The sequence below is a fragment of the Euleptes europaea genome, chromosome 8 (assembly GCF_029931775.1).
Source record: "Euleptes europaea isolate rEulEur1 chromosome 8, rEulEur1.hap1, whole genome shotgun sequence".
NCBI lineage: Eukaryota > Metazoa > Chordata > Lepidosauria > Squamata > Sphaerodactylidae > Euleptes > Euleptes europaea.
The window spans coordinates 70,993,661-71,013,203 of NC_079319.1; the positions used below are offsets into that span (position 1 = coordinate 70,993,661).

Sequence of the window (19,543 nt, forward strand, 5' to 3'; positions counted from 1 at the left end):
TTAATCATCACTAATATTTTTAATGCAGAACTAGCTAACTGGTTTTTGGTAACCAATTTAATTAATCAGGATCTTTCCACAAACTCTTGCTGAATATGAATTGTAGGGACCTTTCTTATGTTTGTAATTAAGGACTTTAATCTTAATGATTAGGAAGATGGCCAGCAAACGGTGAACGCAACCGTCTGCATTTATTCAGGATGGCCACCAAAGTGTATATAAAGTTGGGACCTGATGGTGACAAGAATGAGAACTTCCGTCATTCGCTTGATAAAGGAAGTGGGCAGAGATGGTCACTATGACTGGCAAGAAGTTTTCGTTGAAAGGTATGTCTTTCGTTGTTTTTTCTCTGTCACTGTGTCTTCTCATAGTGATTACGGGAACTTTCTTGTAACTGAATAACAAAATCATCTAGACAGACTTAGATAAGCACACCATAAATGGTGATGCTGGCTCTGCAAGGGTAGTATATTCTTCAGAATTAAGTATGTAAGACTCTAATCCAGGGCAACATTTTCAGGAATTTATTTAAAAGTTAAAGGATATTACAAAGAGCCACGATCTGTGGTTGGGGGTTGTGTTTTCTGTTACTTACATTGTTTTAACTTTCTGGTTTTATAGTTTGTTATATATCTCATGATATTTTTAGGTAGGCTTCCTTAGAAAAAAAAGGTGGGATAATATAAATAAACACATAAACTGCTTTGCCAGAATAGAATTGGTTGTACCTCTACAAACAATATTAAACTTCAGAAGATACACTTACATAATAATAGATAATCTATATCATCTCTGTGGTGCATATTGTTTGTTTCAAGCAAATTTAAGCAAAACCTCAGAGATTTCTCCTTGGCCTTCAGTGTTTTATAACAATGAGGTTTCATCTCTCACCCCAATGAAACAACTTTGTAAGCTTTCTTGGGTGGAATGCTGGTGCTGTCAAGTATCCGATGCAGATTTTTTCTTCTTCCTGTAGTTAGGAATATAATGCATGCTGCCCATGTACTGCAAAATTCTGAAAATCACTAGGGAAATGATGAAATAAGGTGTCCCATATAACCCTAAAACAGGACATATATATCTGAATAACTCCGTTGGAGCTTGTACTATGAACTAATTTGTCTTCTGACAGCAACAGTATGTGCAGCACAGACTGGAAATTGCCATCTTCATCATCATTATGGACGAGTTCAAGAAAATGTATAGCTTTGCTGATTAAAATGACTTACAGTGCAAGCCTAAATCACTTTCCTGAGAGTAAGCCCCAGTTATTAGATCTACTTAGGATTGCTCTCTTATTCTAAAAGGGCAACAAGAAATAGTCAGATGAGGTTTGTGGAAAGGGAGGGTGTCATTGTAATACACAACAGTGTGTAGTAATATATTTGATTTGACAATGTTAACTATTATACTAGATGGCATCAAATAAAGCAGAAGCAGGGAAATCATGGGCCAGTGTTACCTTCATGAGATTTGTACACATAACATTGCCATTCCTCTTTCATGTCAGCATTGTCTGCTAACCAGCCATGATTTTCCATCCTGATTAAAAAAAACTCCCCACTCCCCTTTTTGTTACTTAACATCTGACTTGAAGACCAGTTTTTGCAACCTCAGGACACATGATTTTGTGGCTTTTCAATTGGTTGTAATGAGCATTACACTACTGGTGGTGTTTGGATCACAAAGGCAAATATCTCCTTGGATCCAAATCCAACATTAAATTCACACCAATGACTTGCATGCAGGATGTGAAGAATGCACTTTAGACAGGGATTATGATACAATTTCAGTGACAAAGATTTTATTAAGTTCAGAGCAAGTACAGATGCAGCGATTCTTACATCTAATCTAACAGATAGTATGGGTTATAAGGACTCTTCTTTCAAGATGGGTTTGAGTTCAGCTTATGTAAAATGAATAGCTCTGTGATTATAGAATGCTATAAACTATGCTAAGTGCTCTATGAAGGCATTCAGAAACCCTTCAGATGAATTTCAGTGTACTGCACATCTTTGTAGGCACTTAAAAGTTACTCTGGCAGAAGAATTTAAGCAGCACAGCTGCTAAAAATTTGCAGGCAAAATCCCCAAACAATCAAAATCTTTGGGAGTGACCTAGCTACCCTCCTTTCAGTTTAATTTAAACTCCATATGTTTGTAGAGAAGAAAGCCACCTTGGGGAAAAGCCAGAAAGGAAAAGGACTTAACCTATCTTACTACACTCTTACATTTATGCAAATATAATTACATGGTGAAAAAGTGGATTGCCTAGCTTGTGGTTATTTAAGTTAAAAAATTAAAGCAGGAGGCAGTAGAGTACAGAAAACTGCTTCCCTTTTGTCTCCAATGTCTCTCGGTGAGTGTCCTGCCACCTTTTCTTACCTGAACAGGTGTGCTGCTGGCTATTCTGCTGATGACGAACATGTTCCTTTCAAGGAAGTGTGTAACTTCTTCACCTATCTGTCCCAATGGATTGGGCACTTGTCAGGTCTCCCTTGGGGATCTTTTTGACCGCGCCGTCAAACTCTCACACTACATCCACTCCCTGTCTACGGAAATGTTCAATGAATTTGTGAGTACCCTGTCACAGAATGATTGCCTTTTAATCTGTGTTGAAAATGACACAAGAAGAAACAACAAGCCTTCAAGAACGTCTACCTTTGAGCATATTGTTTGTCTGGTGTGCACATGAAGCTAAGGCAAAATCCTGAGGCGATAAGCAAAATGAAGGCGTTTTCATCGATAAGCAGATTACAGAGAAACCAAATGTGATTCCTTTCTACAGAGCAGTTTAAAATAAATTACATTTAACATTTAACAAGGATATCACAAAATTATTGCCCTGCATGATTTGTGAATGAATGTCACTGAGCACCAAATGAAAAGAAGCAACTCCCCCCCTTTCTTATAGCAATTCTGGCTAGTGACTTTCCTAACTGCAATCTTCCATTCTCTTCAGGATGAACGCTACGCTCAGGGCCGAGGGTTTATTGCAAAAGCTATTAACAGCTGCCACACTTCCTCCTTAACCACTCCTGAAGATAAGGAGCAAGCGCAACAGATTCACGTGAGTTGTGTCCATTTTCTTTGCAGGGAGAACAAGGAATGTGTTTGTGACCAGTTGCAGAGAAGAATGCTAACAGCACTCAGTCCAAACACTATTAAGATCTGAAATTTAGATTTTCCCCACTTCTGTGGCTGCAACCACCAGAATTGGTGCTGTGAAGTTTTTCTTTCTTTCTGTCAAGTCTCAGCTGACTTATGACAACCCGGTAGGGTTTTCAAGGTAAGAGACATTCAGAGGTGGTTTGCCATTGCCTGCCTCCATGTCACGTCCCTGGTATTCCTTGGAGGTGTCTCATCCAAGTATTTGTCAAAGTCAAGGCTGACAGTGGTTGTTTATGCATGGGTACTTTCACTGACGTTCACCCCCGGTCTGTCTCAGTTGTTCCTCGGAACTATGCATAAGTTTTCCATCCATTAGAGATGACCTCGCTGCCAGCCCTTGCATTGTCCGGGTCTTCCCATTCCTCTGTTGACCCGACTCTTCCATCTTCCCTGAGCAAAGCCCAGGTGAAATCCCCATGCACAAGGCAAAGTACGGGCACACAAGCTTGGTTTTGCTCACAGCCAATTAAAAAGCAGCATGTACAGAGGTGGGGATTAAAATACTTCCTGTTTCCTGGGAGCTCTTTCTGAGCAGAAGAAAAAAAAATTTAAACCAAGGCTTGGATTCCCCCCCCCCCCACTTTTCAGATTGCTCCTTTTTTTGGTTGTTGTTCTTAAAATGCTTTTTTATGTGGCAATTGGGTTTTAGGGGGGGATTTTCTCTCACAGTAAGCACTACAAGTAAGCCAATTACAAAGCATCATTTAAAGGGGCGGGACTTGCTTTGAGCTTGGAGACTGCTGGTGCATAGATTCCTAACAGGAAAGTGTGGGTCCAGCCATCAACGAACCTCAGGTAAACCTCCCATGTATAAATGACCAGTGTGTGGCCGGCCAAAGGTCACCTAGCAAGTTTCCATGGCAGGGTGGGGATTTGAACCTGAATTTCCCAGATCCTAGACCGACACCTTAACCACTGCACCACGCTGGCTCTCCTTGTGAAGCCATACTGTACCCCTATAAAGAGATCACCATAATTCACATTTAAAACCACAGAAATAATAAATGTATTATGTGTTGGGTCCAAAGGATTGCAGGTGGAGCAAAATGTTTTCCATCTCCCCCCCACCCCCGGCCATTGTCCTCCATGCTCTTTAAAAAGCAGCTTCTGGGAACCAGGGGATCCTCCAGAACAGCATGGTATGCAACATTTATGCAACGGTAGGAAGGGAGAACTGGGAGAAGTCACACACACCATGCAAATGCCAGTCCATTCATGGGAGAGGGAACTTTGGAACCAATACTATACTTCTTCATGATTTTATAACAAAACATTAATAAATGACGATTTTATTTCTGACTTCTTCTGACTAGGTTGCCAGCTCTGGGTTGGAAAATACCTGAAGATTTTGGGGGCGGAGCCTGAGGAGGGAGAGGTTTGGAGAGGAGAGGGACTTCAGTACCACAGAGTCCAATTGCCAAAGCGGCCATTTTCTCCAGGTGAACTGATCTCTATCGGCTGGAGATCAGTTGTAATAGCAGGAGATCTCCAGCTACCACCTGGAGGTTGGCAACTCTATCTATGACATTGAAGTCCTTCCTGTCCCCAAACCCCGCCCTCCTCAGGCACCGCCCCAAAAACCTCCCGCCAGTGGCGAAGAGGGACCTGGCAACCTATTGGAAACCAACATTTGAGACTGTGCTCTCTCTATTTGCATTGTTTAGATAGGTTGTGTTTCAGCATTGGGACTCAGTAGCACAGCCGTTCTTTCAGCACACGAGGCACGAGAGGGCTGTGCTGCAGGGCAGGTGTATTTTGCCACAGTAAGCAAAGAGGAAAGTGCTCGTGTCAACATTACAGAGGTCTCAAGGGCAGCAAAATGGCTGGGAGGATCCCAGGAAAGCAAAAAGCCCTTTGATCTTCAAGTTCACCCCAAGCAGTCAGAAAGTTTCAAAAGAAAAGAAATCTTCCCAGCAGCAAAGCTCTTCAAAAGGGGAACCAAACCCCTGCCTGGGCATGTTTACTGTGCTATATGTAGATATTATAAATGCTTTGGAGAAAGTATTAACTGGTGTACCACAGCTTACATCCCCCATTATGTTCAAATATTTTCAAGATTCCAGACTTCTAAAAATGTCTTAATGCTCATGTTTTTCATCAGATTAACTGGCATTCCATCCATCACGACTGAACAAAGTGATTCCTACCAGCCTATAATACTGCAAGAAAATTGATCATATATATTTCGTGTATTCCACTCTGTCTCATTGCGGTCCAAAAAATACCTTACAAATGTTAGTTAGTTGACTTTGTAACAGCCTCTAATAGTATTTGTTATAGGAAGACAGGTGAATGGAAAGAACACGATAACAAGAAATTCCAGGCAAGAATTCTAAGAACAAATTGTCCGTCTCCTGAGTAAGTGCAGAATTACTTAACTGTAGCATTTTCTTGCTAATGAGCAGCATGAAGACCTGCTCAACGTAGTGCTGAGTGTGCTCCGCTCCTGGAATGACCCTCTGCTCCATCTGGTCTCTGAGGTTCAACAAATCAAAGAAGCCCCCGATACCATCCTCTGGAAGGCCATGGAGATTGAGGACCAAAACAAACGACTTCTGGAAGGGATGGAGAAAATAGTCGGACGGGTGAGTTAAAGAAACCCTGAATCCCCAGCTAGAGAGCCAGTGTGGTGTAGTGGTTAAAAGCAGTGGTTTGGAGCGATGGACTCTGATCTGGAGAACCGGGTTTGATTCCCCACTCCTCCACATGAGCAGTGGATGCTAATCTGGTGAACTGGGTTTGTTCCCCCACTCCAACACATAAATCCAGCTGGGTGGCCTTGGGCTAGTCACAGTTCTCTGAACTCTCTCAGCCCCACCTACCTCACAGGGTGTCTGTTGTGGGGAAGGGAAGGGAAGGTGATTGTAAGTCCATTAGATTCTTCCTTAAGTGGTTGAGCAAGTCAGCATATAAAAAACAACTCTTCTTCTATTCCTCAGTAGCCATATAATGATGGCACAGATGTTCTATTTGGTCCAAAAAGCTTCAGGGAAGTTATTACAAAGGTAAAAGGGAAGCTGACAGCCAGTGTGGTATAGTGGTTAAGAGCGGCAGACTCTAATCTGGAGAACTGGGTTTGATTCCCCACTCCTCCACATGATGCCTGCTGGGTGACCTTGGGCTAGTCATAGTTCTCTCTCTCAGTCCAAGTGGATACGGGCAATGGAAAACCACCTCTGAACATCTCTTGCCTAGAAAACCCTGTGGGGTTGCCATAAGTCAGCTGTGACTTGGAGGTACTTTCCACCACCATAAGGGAAGCTAGAGAGACAGCAAAGTTTCCTTGCTCCAAAGAGCTATTTGGTGCATGATGCCTACAGAGAGAGGAGGGGGGCAATCTAGTTACTTGCATCTTGGTTTCTAAGGAATGTTCAAGTCTATCAGTAAAAACCTTTAAAAAAAAGATAGATCCAACATGTGACACGTGTATTTCAGTACACTTCTCTGGTTGCACTTACATTACATGTCCTAGAACTATTATATCTTATATCTCCTGCCAGGGAGAGTGGGATATACGAGTGATGAATAAATAAAACAAATAGATGAATAATCATTTGCCAAGACTGCTGCCTATACAGCACAGTTCTTTGAACTGAACTGAGTGAAAGCAACATTTTTTTAAAATCTAAAAGTGATATTTTTTTTCAAATCATATACAATAGATATACTTAAGATGAAGGCTTGTATTGTCACTTTTTTCATCTTTTCATATTGGTACAGTTGGTACATATTGCCTATATAGTTTATTTAAAAAAATAAAATATATAGGCAAAGTCTGTGTGAGGGCCTCAGTGGCAAATGATTATCCATTTTGGTCCAGTATTAATAGCATGAACATTAGATGTTCAATAAACCATAGTTGCACTGTCATTTGTGTTCAAAACTGAAAGGCCTTTCATTTTGTAAGACCTGAACTTGCTCTTCTTCCTACCCTGGCTGTATAATACTGGGAGCAAACCACTGCTGAGACAGGAAGGGTCCCCACACACACACTGGGAGTTTTGCATCTGGAGCTGCTGGGTTGTTTTTTTTTTAAGTGCCTACCCATCGTTTTCTTGATCTGAAACAACTTGGGGGCAGTATGTGCCCATTGGGCTGCAATGACCCTTAGCTTAGACCAACAGGTATATCACAGGTCACCAGAGACATTTTATTTTGGGAAAACAGCATGAGGGGAAGGCTTAAATGCCACCTAGCAAAGGATTTCATGATCCCAAGCCAAATCGGTCCTGTGCACCTGAAAATTAAGTTTTGAAATAATTGCAGGGAGTTCCAAATACAGAGCTACCAGTACACATCTCGTAAAGCTAGGGTTGCCAGGTCCCTCTGCTCCTCTAGCGGAAGCTTTGCAGGGGCGTGGCTGGGGGGTGCATGATATGCCGACGTCACTTCCAGGTTTACCCAGGAGCAACGCTAACACTCTAGCAATTTCCATCAAAACTCTATGGAAACCATAGAGTTCTGACAGAGATTGCTAGAGTATCCGCATCGACGCCTCGCACGCCTCTCCCTCCACTTGACCCTCTTTTGCCTGCAGACCAGTTGAAGGTTGGCAGGCAGCCCAGTGGATTAGCAGGCTTTTGCCCACCCCCACTGGGCAATTGGCAAGCCTAGGTAAGGCCCTTAGTGAGGTCAAATCACCAAAAACATAGACTGGCTGATTTCCCAGCTAACACAACCCTGGGCAACTAAGGCCTAAACGAGGCTCTTGACAAGTCGCATCATTTATTCAGTCAGTCAGGTTTGCCGTTTTTTCATCATCTGGTGAAGTTATGCCATGTCTTACATCAGAGATTAGCCATGTTCCTCCAACTCTAGAATGTGTATTCCAAAATCTCTCTCATACAGTGACTGATCATCGAGATAGCAGATAGACAATTCATCTCTGTGTGCTTTGTGGCTTGTTTCACTTACTAAATTTTCAAAAAGGGCAAGAGTCCAGTAGCACCTTAAAGACTAACAAAAATATTTACCTGGGCTGAATAAAGACCTTGCATTCATGGCCCATTACCAATGCTGATTTCTCCACACCCATCTCTCCCCTGGACATCACAGACTCTTTTGCATATCACACCTAATCCAATCAAGCCTGCTATTCACATTTACATACTGTTCCTCTACTTAAAGACCGATGGATTCACATTCTAGCTGTATCTGAAGAAGTGAGCTGTGGCTCACGAAAGCTCATACCCTACCAGAAAATATTTTTGTTAGTCTTTAAGGTGCTACTGGACTCTTGCCCTTTTTGACTACTGCAAACAGACTAACACGGCTACCCACTGTGAATTAAATTTTCAAACAAAAAGAGTAGGTTTGTTGTAACTGCATTGCTTTAATGCCTAGCCACTTAAGCTGGAAGAGGAACCATGAGGCTGGATTTTGTATTGCTCTGCCCTATGAGGAATGGTTAAAATGCTTAGGGCTGTTTAGCTTAGAAAGAAGGCAGTTAAGGGGAGACATGATAGAGGTCTATAAAATTACGCATGATTTGGAGAGAGTGGACAGGGAGAAGCTTTTCTCCCTCTCTCATAGTGCCAGAACGCAGGGTCATCTGCTGAAGCTGGAGGGTGAGAGATTCAAAACAGATAAAAGGAAGTATTTCTTCACACAACACATCGTTAAATTGTGGAACTCCCTGCCCCAGGATGTGGTGATGGCTGCCAACTTGGAAGGCTTTAAGAGGGGAGTGGACATGGGCTATTTATGGCTACTAGTAAAAATGGATACTAGTCATGATGCATACCTATTGTCTCCAGGATCAGAGGAGCATGCCTATTATATTCGGAGCTTTGGAACACAGGCAGGACAATGCTGCTGCAGTTGTCTTGTTGGAGGGCTTCCTAGAGGCACCTGGTTGGCCACTGTGTGAACAGACTGCTGGTCTTGATGGACCTTGATCTGATCCAGCACAGCTCTTCTTATGTTCTTAAGAGACAATTAAGTTGTTTTATATTTAGGGCATCAAAAAAACTAAGCAAGGGTTATTTAATGTTGCAAATTAATGCTGCACTGATATTCAGCCCTAATTTTATAATACCTTCAGAATTATTGGGTTGGATTATGTTGAAAGGATTTATGCATGCGGAGGGGGGGTCATTTCTTCCCTCCCAGGGAAACCTCCAACTGCCCCCTCCTGCTGTTCCTGGGGGTCCCCCATCCCCCTAGGGCAGCATTTGGTGGCATTTCAGGTTGCCATGGGAGGTAGAATGCAGGGAATACAGCAGTCCTTCCTTGCTCAGACCTTCTCGACGAGATCCAACCCATTATTCTGAGAGTCTTCTCGATGATTTACGAAGTCAGCTCACTGCTCCCTTTTCTTCATTAGGTTCATCCTGGAGATTTAGGCAATGAAGTTTATTCTACATGGTCGGGGCTCCCATCCCTCCAGCTAGCTGATGAAAATTCTCGTCTATTTGCCTTCTACAATCTGCTACACTGCTTGCGCAGGGACTCCCACAAAATCGACAACTACCTGAAACTATTGAAGTGTCGCCTTATCCATGACAGTAACTGTTAAGGAACTTAATTCAAGCACTAGAACCCAGACCTTCAAAGCTGCCTACTTTTAGCTTACTGCTTTTTTGTTGTCCAGTGCACAGTTCATGGAAGATCTTATCTGGTGGTACAAGATTCATAGTCACACTGTTGTTGTTTTTATTGTTTTGAATGCAAGAGATTTGCTTCAGTTTCTGTTAAAGCTACTTTACTGCCTCGTGTTGCCATCACATTGATAGTTTCGCCAAGCAATAAAAATTCATATGATGAGTATATGTCAAATTGTGATTCGTTCAAACTTTTAAGCACCAGACATGTCCCTTTCCACTTACCAATGTCACCAATGTTGTCCAAGTTTTTCACACAAGTCACACACACTTTAAACTTGGTATCACCTATCAGAGGCTAGATGGCCATCTGTCAGCAATGCTGATTCTATGACCTTAGACAGATCATGAGAGGGAGGGGCATCTTGGCCATCTTCTGGGCATGGAGTAGGGGTCACTGGGGGTGGGGTGGGGGGAGGTAGTTGTGAATTTCCTGCATTATACAGGGGTTGAACTAGATGACCCTGGTGGTCCCTTCCAACTCTATGATTCTATTCTATTCTCAGTTATCAGAAGTTATTTGCTCTCTCCTACAATGTGTGTGCTCTCATTTTGTCACAGCGCATTTAACGCACTGAATTGTGTTAATGAGAGCTAGGATTTGCCAAAGGGGGAAAATATGATAGAAGAGCCAATCTGAATTTGATCTATTTCATTTTAATTGTCTATTAATGGTCACTCTTCTAGCTTTCCCAACATCCTGTTTCAAACAGTGGCCACAGAGATGTCTCCAGAAAGCTCACAAGCAGTTCATTCAAGCAGTAGTCTTCTTTCAGTGTATGTCTCCAGCATCTGGAATTCAGAAGTATGCTGCCTCTAAATAAGATGTGGATTTAGTCAGCAAGCTGTTGAGAGAATTCTCCTCTAATGATGTGTATAACCCTTTTTTCAAAGCTGTCTAAATCTGTCCCTAACACCACGGACTACAACAATGAGTTCCATGTCAACTCTGTGTTATGTGAAGAAGTTCTTTTATTTCATTTGTCCTGACTGGACTAACCATCCGTTTAATTGTAACTCTAGTATTAGAAGGTGACAACCTCTGTTGGCTTCATTAAGAGATGGCTGTGACAACATCAAACTCTGTCAGGTGTCAGGACCGAGAACTGTCCATATAATAAGCAAAAGGGATACTTTTGCTTCTTTATAGATTTGTTCTGCAACATTTCAGCTCAATAGACCGAACAGACAGAACCCACCCACCCCACAATGCACTTTTCAGTTTCTGAAATGGTATAGAGCAAGGGTGTCAAATATAAGGCCCGAGGTCTGGATCCGGTCCCTTGAGAGCTCTTATCCAGCCTGTGATCCAGCCGAGACAGCCACCACCACCACCACTGTCAATCTGGGCTGGTGTGGCATGGCCTGGCCCGATCAAATGATATTTATGCCACATCCGGCCCTCATAACAATTGGGTCTGACACCCTTGGTATAGAGGATAGACAGATAATGGCAAACTTGCAACCTAACTCTCCCAATCCTGTCCTTTTCACGTGTCCTGAAACAATAAACTAAACAATAGAAGAAATGTATCTAATCATCACTCATTTGGCTTATATGAAGAATTGTTTTCCTTCTTGAGGAATGAGAAAATTCAGGAGCACCTTTCCTGCTTTCGTTTCCTTCAGAGAGAAAAACAGCGCTGGAATCTCATGGTGCCCCTGTAATGCTATTTTGTGGCGGAAAAGAGTCGGGAAACAACACTCCACACAGGATACAACATCCATAAGCAAGATCTTATAGACAAAAAAATCAGAGCTATCTAAAATCCAGCCAGCAGAATTCTCAGAGGCATTCATTCCCAGCACTTAACTTCTGGATTGCAGGACTACATACCTTTGAAGTTAGGCCTTGATATATATATATATTGCTTGTGCTGATTTCCTGCAGTCTCCAAGGAATTAAGTGTCTGCATCCTGTCATTGGTTCATCTCCTATGTCCTGTCATACTCCCTCAGTCCCATCCACATGGTTCTAATTTATAGTATAGGTAGAATTGTTTCAATGCATCAAGACACAGAAGGCCTGGATTAAACATGCAGCCCCAGTGGCTTAATGGATTATCCTAAAAGCCTGGAAACATCTCACACCTCAAAATATTGACTGCAGGAGATCTTTTCGGTTTATCGCCTAAGAAACAAGTGGCCTGTACATGAAGAAGTACTTTAGATACATTTAATGGTATATGGAATGCCTTTCTAAGAACTGTTTTGACTCTGAGAGTGTTAATCCCTAAAATTTACTGGGGGGAAATCTAGGTTTGATTTAACTGTTTGATCATTTTGTAGTCAGTCTGTTGTACAGATGATCAAGTGAATCTCCCACTTTTACCCTCAGCAATCCACTTTTCAAAAATCTTTCCTTCAGGCACTTACCTAGAATGAAGACCAAGCACAGTTTCACAATAGCATCATAAGAATCTCTAGATAAAATATTTCTAGTAGAGTATGCTAAGAAAGACCTTTCTTTGCCTGAGGGTCTGGAGAGCAGCTGCCAATCAAAGGAGGCCATATAAAATCAGTGGTGTACTTAGGAGATTTTAGACTCTGGTCTTAATGGTGTTCTTCATTAATGTGAAGCACAACTCCCAAAATGCACTGGAGGAAAGAAGTGCAAGAACAAAGATGGAGGTGAACAAGGTAGAGCTTGCCTCTCTATAGCCACAGCCTACACTGGGGGCAGGGCTACTGATACAATGTGGACCTTTACCCCAAAGTCTAGCCCTTAAGATTGCACTGTGCTAAACTGCATGGACTTAGTATAAGCCAGCTTCACATGTGCCTTTGTTTTATGCTTCTCTCTGTGTGTAAAGTACCGTCAAGTCACAGCTGACTTGTAGCAACCCCATAGGGTTTTCAAGGCAGGAGACAGTCAGAGGTGGTTTGCCATTGGCTGTTTCTGCATGGAGATGTGAGAGAACTGTGACTGGCCCAAGGCTTCATGTTAAGGAGTGGGGGATCAATCCCAGTCCTCCACACTAGAGTCTGCCATTATTAACCAGTACGCTACGCTGGCCTACACACCTATGCCTAAAACCATCAAATACATTCTGAAATAGAATGAAATTTAAATGAGATCACAGAACACATGCTGAGAACGATGTCTACCTTCCTAAGACATTGGAGAGCTGATGGCACTCAGAGCAGAAAATAGAGAGCTTAAAAGACCATTATGTTTCTTACGTGGCCACACATACGTTTCACGAAGGAGCCAACAGTGACTCCATGGAGCAGTCTGAGAAAAAAAAAACAGGAGTGGAGTAGGGGGGCTACAGCTACTTGTCCCTGCATGCTGTGGTTGCCAACAGAAAAGAGCCAGTGTGCATCTGAGAGGAAGAAGAAGAGTTGGTTTTTATATCCCGTTTTTCTCTACCTTTGAGGAGTCTCAAAGAGTTTTACAATCACCTTCTCTTCCCCTCCCCACAACAGACACCTTGTGAGGTAGGTGGGGCTGAAAGAGTTCTGAGGGAACTGTGACTGGCCCAAAGTCACCCAGCAGGCTTCATGTGGAGGAGTGGGGAAACCAACCCGATTCCCCAGATTAGAGTCCACCGCCTATAATCACCTCACCATGCTGGTGTATCAATATGTATTTTAGAGTTGAGTAATCCTAGCGTTTTTGATCACCCACACAGTTACTTCATTGTACAATTTAATAAGTGGAATCTTTGGGTGATTAAGCTTTCCTTTTTCTTTCTAAAAGTGGTTATATAACTAGTTACAGTATACGCGAACTGCTTCTACGCGCTCCTAGATAATGTTACTAACAATGTTGATGCTTCTATATAGACTACCATATATACTCGTGTATAAGCCGAGTTTTTCAGCCCAAAAAAAGGGCTGAAAAAGCCGGCCTCGGCTTATACACGGGTCAATATGGTAGAAGGGGGAAGGAGGGAGGAGGAAGGAGGGAGGGGGGAACTTACCGCCGCCGCCGAGCCACCGCCATTTTCCCCCGCTGGGAGGGGTCTTGGGCAGCCTCTCTGCAGCCGCAGAGAGACTGCCCTGGCCCCCCGGCCCCCGCCGCCATTTTCCCCCGCCGGGAGGGGCCCTGGGCAGCCTCTCTGCAGCCGCAGGAAGGCTGCCCCGGCCCTCCCCGGCCCCCGCCGCATTTTCCCCGCCGGGAGGGGCCATGGGAGGCCCCTGCCCATCGTGCCGCTACCGCCCACACGCCTGGGCGCCTTCCTCCGGCCGGCAGCGGCCTGGATGGGCCTCCTGCCGGCCCAGGAAGGACGCGCCGCCGCCGCTTCACCGCCTCTCCAGGTAAGTAGTGGGTTCAGGGGCTTTTCCCCCTCCCCCCCTTGGATGGCACTGGGGTCGGGGTGGGTCGGGAGGGCCTGGGAGGCGGCGGGAGGGCGACCTGCGGCAGGGGCCCTGCGCTCTAAAATGGCGGCCACCATTTTAGAGCAGCATTGCGGGTAAAGGAAATTTCTTATTGCCCCTCGGCTTATACGCGGGTCAATAAGAAATTCCCTTTTCTGGCCTCTAATTTGGGGGGTCGGCTTATACTCGGGTCGGCTTATACCCGAGTATATACGGTATTTGGTTTTTTAAATCCTGTTTTATAACTATGGTATGGTAAATGCCTAATAAAGACGATTATGATGACTAACAACAGTATTGGATGAGAAAAGGGATTTGTGGGAAGTCTATGGAATAAAGCCAGCCCTTTCCAGAAAGCTTATATTGGAGACTTTGGGACCCGCATGAACAAAACAAAAAAACATAAACCATGCAGGATAAAGCTTCATGGAATGAAGAGTATCAGGCAAGAGTGCCCCTTTTCGCTCTTGTACCAGAAGACATGACAGGATCCAACCCATGTAAACAGGCAATGGGGAAAGCTTCATGTGCTTACTTTCTATGTGTTACTTGTACTTGGAATAAAAATTCCCTTGCTAGTTAAATGTGCTTACTGTGCAAAGCCAACTATCCCATGCTCATCCATCATACATTATTTCATACAGAAAATGAAATTGTGAAGAGCAGGTTCTCTACAGCATTCATTGCCCGTGGACAATAAATAGGGCTACTGGGGATTAACCATAGCTTGTGAGGACGCACAGCTATGGACAAAATTGAGTTTTCCTTTTATTGTCCAGCAAGGGTTTAAGCATTTCTATTTTTGAAATGGCTAGGGAAATTATTCCCAGCTCTAAGCTGAAATAACACGCCAAGAATTGCATTGAGTCCCGTTATCCCGTTGATCAGTGATCCAGCAAACCACTGGATGACAACTGCTTGATCGCCACATGACCATCATTATTGTAAGCATATCAGGTGCAAGGCCAGCTCTTCATGTAAGCTATGTCACTTCTGATTCCAAGAGAATCACTCTCCTTTTTTCAGTCTTCATCTCTGTATAGCCAGAGCACAAAGTGTCATTTTGACACTTCATCTGAAATAGGGTTGCCAGGTCCCTCTTCACCACCATCAGGAGATTTCTGGGGCAGAGCCTGAGAAAGGTGGGGTTTGGGGGGGCTTTAATGCCATAGAGTCCAATCGCCAAAGCGGCCATTTTTCTCCAGGTGAGCTGATCTCTACCGGCTGGAGATCAGTTGTAATAGCAGGAGATCTCCACATAGTACCTGGAGGTTGGCAACTCTATTCTGAAAATATGTCCGTGGCTGGCCTTCAGATCATGGGCTAGCCTGTGACCATTGCTTGTTGGTGGCTAGAACATTTGCCTCACCAAAAGCCTCTGGACATAGTCTCTGCAAATCTGGTTTATGTTAGCTATGCATTTTTTCTTCATCAGCTATCATGCAGACCTCAGTGCGAGGATGGGAGGGGGAGGCAAGTGCATAACAAACAGACTGCAAACTACTGATTCAACCAAAAAAGCTGCTTTGTACCTTCCCCTCCCCACTCTACCCCTTAAGTCAAGCATTGAGTCATTTACTGCAAAAATACATACAAAGCAGTCTCAGCCATGTGCTAGAGACATTTTTATTAGGAGCTGGACAAACATCTAAATATAGTTCTTGAATTAAAGGAGCTCAAAATATGCAAGCACTGCAAATTATTCTTAAAATGACCACTATAAAGACTTTGCCTATCATCTAGATTAGCTAGCACTGACAAAGATAAATCCTAGCCCAAATGTTTTCCCAAATGCTCATCTATTGCCTGTCTCTTAAATATTGGCCATTTATGCATGGCTGTTTCTTCGCAGTCACCCCACCGACTACTTCGGGGCTTTGCTTTGATTATGCTTGCATTTTCCAACTTTAAGAAGTCATCTTGCTCTCCCTGTGCGTTTCCGAGCATTTTCCCCACATTTTCCGGATGTTGGCTAAACAGGAATCCAGAAAACGTGGGCAAAATGCACGGAAATGTGAAGGGAGAGCAAGATGACTTCTGACAGTTGGAAAATGCAAGCATAATCAAAGCAAATCCCCGAAGTAGTCGGTGGGGTGACTGCGAAGAAACAGCCAAGCATAAATGGCCTTAAAACCTGTCTGGCTTCTTATTTGTACAACATTTGCACACCCTTCTGGCTTACATCAGTTTCAGAATAGCCAAATCACCACTGAACAGCAGGTTCTTAAGGTGCTTCTGCCATGGCTGGAAGCCCTGCTAATCTGTCCAAATAGAGAGGTTCTGTTCTTTAGAAACATCCTTCCTATTTGCCCAGATGAAAGGGTTTAAGGTAACTTACACCAAACATCTAGAAGCTTATCCACCCCAGTTCTACTCTTTAAATGACCATGAATTCAAAGTGCCTTATGCCACTATGCCCTATGATGGTTGCTTAATTAATTGGGCTTCCCAGGGTACCTGTAGTCAAGCCAGTGGGTTACAGTGGTACTGGTATTTTATTGTTATGGCTATTGGTAACAAAGCAATGCAGGTTGCTTCCTTTAAAAAGTAGTCTCAATAGCACTTAACTTCAGTGCAGCTGATTATTCTCTTTCCAGCTGTATCAAAAGGATGAAACAGAAATAAAATGAGGATCTGTTCTCCCTTTGTGTTATTGGAATGAAGGAGTTTGTCCTCTGTCAAAAAAGCCTGTTGCTTTAGTGTTCAATGAGTAGGAATGTTGAGTTTGCTTAGAAACTATTTGTAATGGGTGGCATTGTGGAATGCAAACAAGAAATCCTTTCAATTATTTCATGTAATTGTGAAGACTGAGTTTCTTCTTATTCGTGAATTATCCAAGGTTAACATATTGAATGCAGACAACCTGATGCACAATAAATTCTAACAGGAAGACTGCACTTTTTAAAAACAAAAAAGCAGGAGCCAAATAACAGTATGATGCTGGCGGTGATGCCTTTGCGAGGTTCCTGGCTGAGCAGACCTTATGATACGCCAAACTTTCCTACATAAAAGTACTCGTGGTTGTGCAACAATGAGGTCAAATATGACATGGAATTCTTATTGCTAATATTTCCCAGGAGTGAAGAAAACCGAAGGGGAAACTGAGAAGGGAAAATGATCCAACAATCTCAATGGTATGTGCTATCGACTGGCTCCTTAACTATGTTGAAAATCACTCCCATAGAGGCTGCAAAAGATGAGGCAAGGTTTTATCCAATAGCCAAATGGTGCATAGAATGTGAGTGCGGATCATATTATAATTATTTTCTAGGTACCCCTTCCTGAATATATTATTTTGTGCTTAAGTACCCATCTAATGGGTATGGGAAGGTCTTATCTTATGGCTGTGGAGCACCTACAATACGCATTCCAAGAAACCAAGGAAATGACCCATTTAAACAAGCAACACCAGTCTATTCAACCTTCTGTGCCCAAGAGCTAGTTAATGCTGCACACACTTCCATAGATAAAAAAACAGAACACAGCTATTGACACTGGCTATAGCTTTGCCAACAACAAGCAGCAGTTTGCTCTTTAGTATCGACTTGACATATAAAATAATTGCACACTCATTATTATCTCCCAAGTTGATCTCTGTCCCTGGAGATCAATTGCAGTGTCCCAAGCTTCTGAGGCTCTGAATTCTCAAGTACTGTATCAAGCAAGCAAACCAGACCATTGATCGAAGGCTTTCACGGTCAGAGTTCATTGGTTCTTGTAGCTTATCCGGGCTGTGTGACCGTGGTCTTGGTATTTTCTTTCCTGACGTTTCGCCAGCAGCTGTGGCAGGCATCTTCAGAGGAGTAACACAACAGACCATTGATGTTGAGAAAATGTCCTTTCTGCTCCAAGGAACCCGAGGAGGAGGAGGAGGAGGAGGAGGAAGAGTTGGTTTTTATATGCCTACTTTCTCTACCACTTAAGGATGAATCAAACCGGCTTACGATCACTTTCCCTTCCCATCTTCACAACAGAGGTAGGTGGGGCTGAGAGAGTGTGAGGTAGGTGCGGCTGAGAGAGTGTGACTAGCCCAAGGTCACCCAACTAGCTTCATGTGGAGGAGTGGGGAAACAAATCCAGTTCACCAGGTAAGCCTCCGTCGCTCATGTGGAGGAGTGGGGAATCAAAGCCAGTTCTCCAGATCAGACCTCACCACTCCAAACCACCGCTCTTAACCACTACACCACGCATTGACTGAGTCAGGGGTTCAGCAAGACAGCCACAAATACAAACCGTAGCTAGCATATGGAAACTGTAGCTGCCTGTACTGTTTGCTCCCCCTACCAAGACTGCACGCATATTGGAGGAACCCAGTTGCGTACATTTCATGTGCTAAGGCATGTTCAGTTTGAGAAGCAGCGAGGTGGTGATTAGGAAAAGGACTGCTGTCAGAGGTGATCTACCCACCCTGGACTGGAGAAGAGGAATGAGTGGAACCGAGTCCAATGGTCACAAGATCAAATGGGTCAGACTTCTCCTGTGCAATCTCTGTGTGTATGCGAGGAGAGGATAGGCCATTCATGCATGGCTGTTTCCTCGCAGTCACCCCACTGACTACTTTGAGGCTTTGCCTTGATTATGCATGCGTTTTCTGACTGTTAGAAGTCACCTTGCCCTCCCTGTGCGTTTCCACACATTTTGCCTGGATTTTCTGGATGCTGGTTAAACATGAATCCAGAAAACACAGGCAAAATGCATGGAAAAGCAAGGGGAGGGCGAGGTGACCTCTGACGGTCAGAAAAGGCATGCATAATCAAGGCAAAGCCTGGAAGTAGTTGGCAGGGTGACCGCGAGGAAACAGCCATGCATAAATTATTTGTTCTTGTATGTGTTAGAAAGGGAGAACTGTGCGTTTGCTGCTGCTTCAGTGGCAGAGATGAGGACAGGGTAAGTTCTGCTACTTGCTCATTACACACACCCCTCTCTAACTCCCATCTTTGTTCACTCTTGCCAGTATGCTTTCTAGGCTGGGCACAGACACCAATGCTCCGCTCAGCAAGTTAATGTTCTTTCTCCTCTATACAACTTCCTCTAAATCCTCTCCATCTAACTAAAAACAAAACCCAACGCTAATAAGCTTTATCTCCTTCAATACCGTCTGATTTCTCTCCGCCCTATCACTATTACCCGTTTTAGTTTTCTCTCTCTTCCTACAGCATTACCTTGCCTCTTTGTATTATAAACTCTCTGTTCCAGCACAGTGCTAATTTATATTCTGCACAGCATCTATGATAAATAAATGGTACAAAACACAAAAGTACTGGAATGCTATGGAATACCGCTTCCAGATACCTGCTAGAAATACAGCTGATATCTGCCATAAGTAGACTTTGGCTGCAATTGTAAGGTGGTGGTGACAGAGGCAAAGAAGCAACACTTTCCCATTACTATTTGTGTACACTGAATCACATCCAGGTCAATCTTCTAAGATAGTTTGGTATTTCACTA

The 19,543-nt window shown here is 43.5% G+C and overlaps 1 protein-coding gene across 1 annotated transcript; it reads left to right on the forward strand.

Annotated features, from left to right (window-relative positions):
- Positions 1 to 289: 289 nt before the first annotated feature.
- On the forward strand, positions 290 to 9,687 carry PRL (prolactin). The gene is made up of 5 exons (XM_056854960.1): positions 290 to 326; positions 2,393 to 2,574; positions 2,962 to 3,069; positions 5,576 to 5,755; positions 9,496 to 9,687. The coding sequence occupies exons 1-5, from the start codon at positions 290 to 292 to the stop codon at positions 9,685 to 9,687; spliced, it is 699 nt and encodes a 232-aa protein (XP_056710938.1).
- The last annotated feature ends 9,856 nt before the right edge of the window (positions 9,688 to 19,543 follow it).

What these genes read in the sequence shown, in the direction of transcription:
- PRL (XM_056854960.1), top strand. Translation starts at nt 290, where the DNA reads ATGGTCACTATGACTGGCAAGAAGTTTTCGTTGAAAG. An exon ending in CAAGAAGTTTTCGTTGAAAG is followed by an intron (nt 327 to 2,392) that starts GTATGTCTTTCG and finishes TTACCTGAACAG; the next exon opens with GTGTGCTGCTGGCTATTCTG. An exon ending in TGGAGAAAATAGTCGGACGG is followed by an intron (nt 5,756 to 9,495) that starts GTGAGTTAAAGA and finishes TTTCTTCATTAG; the next exon opens with GTTCATCCTGGAGATTTAGG.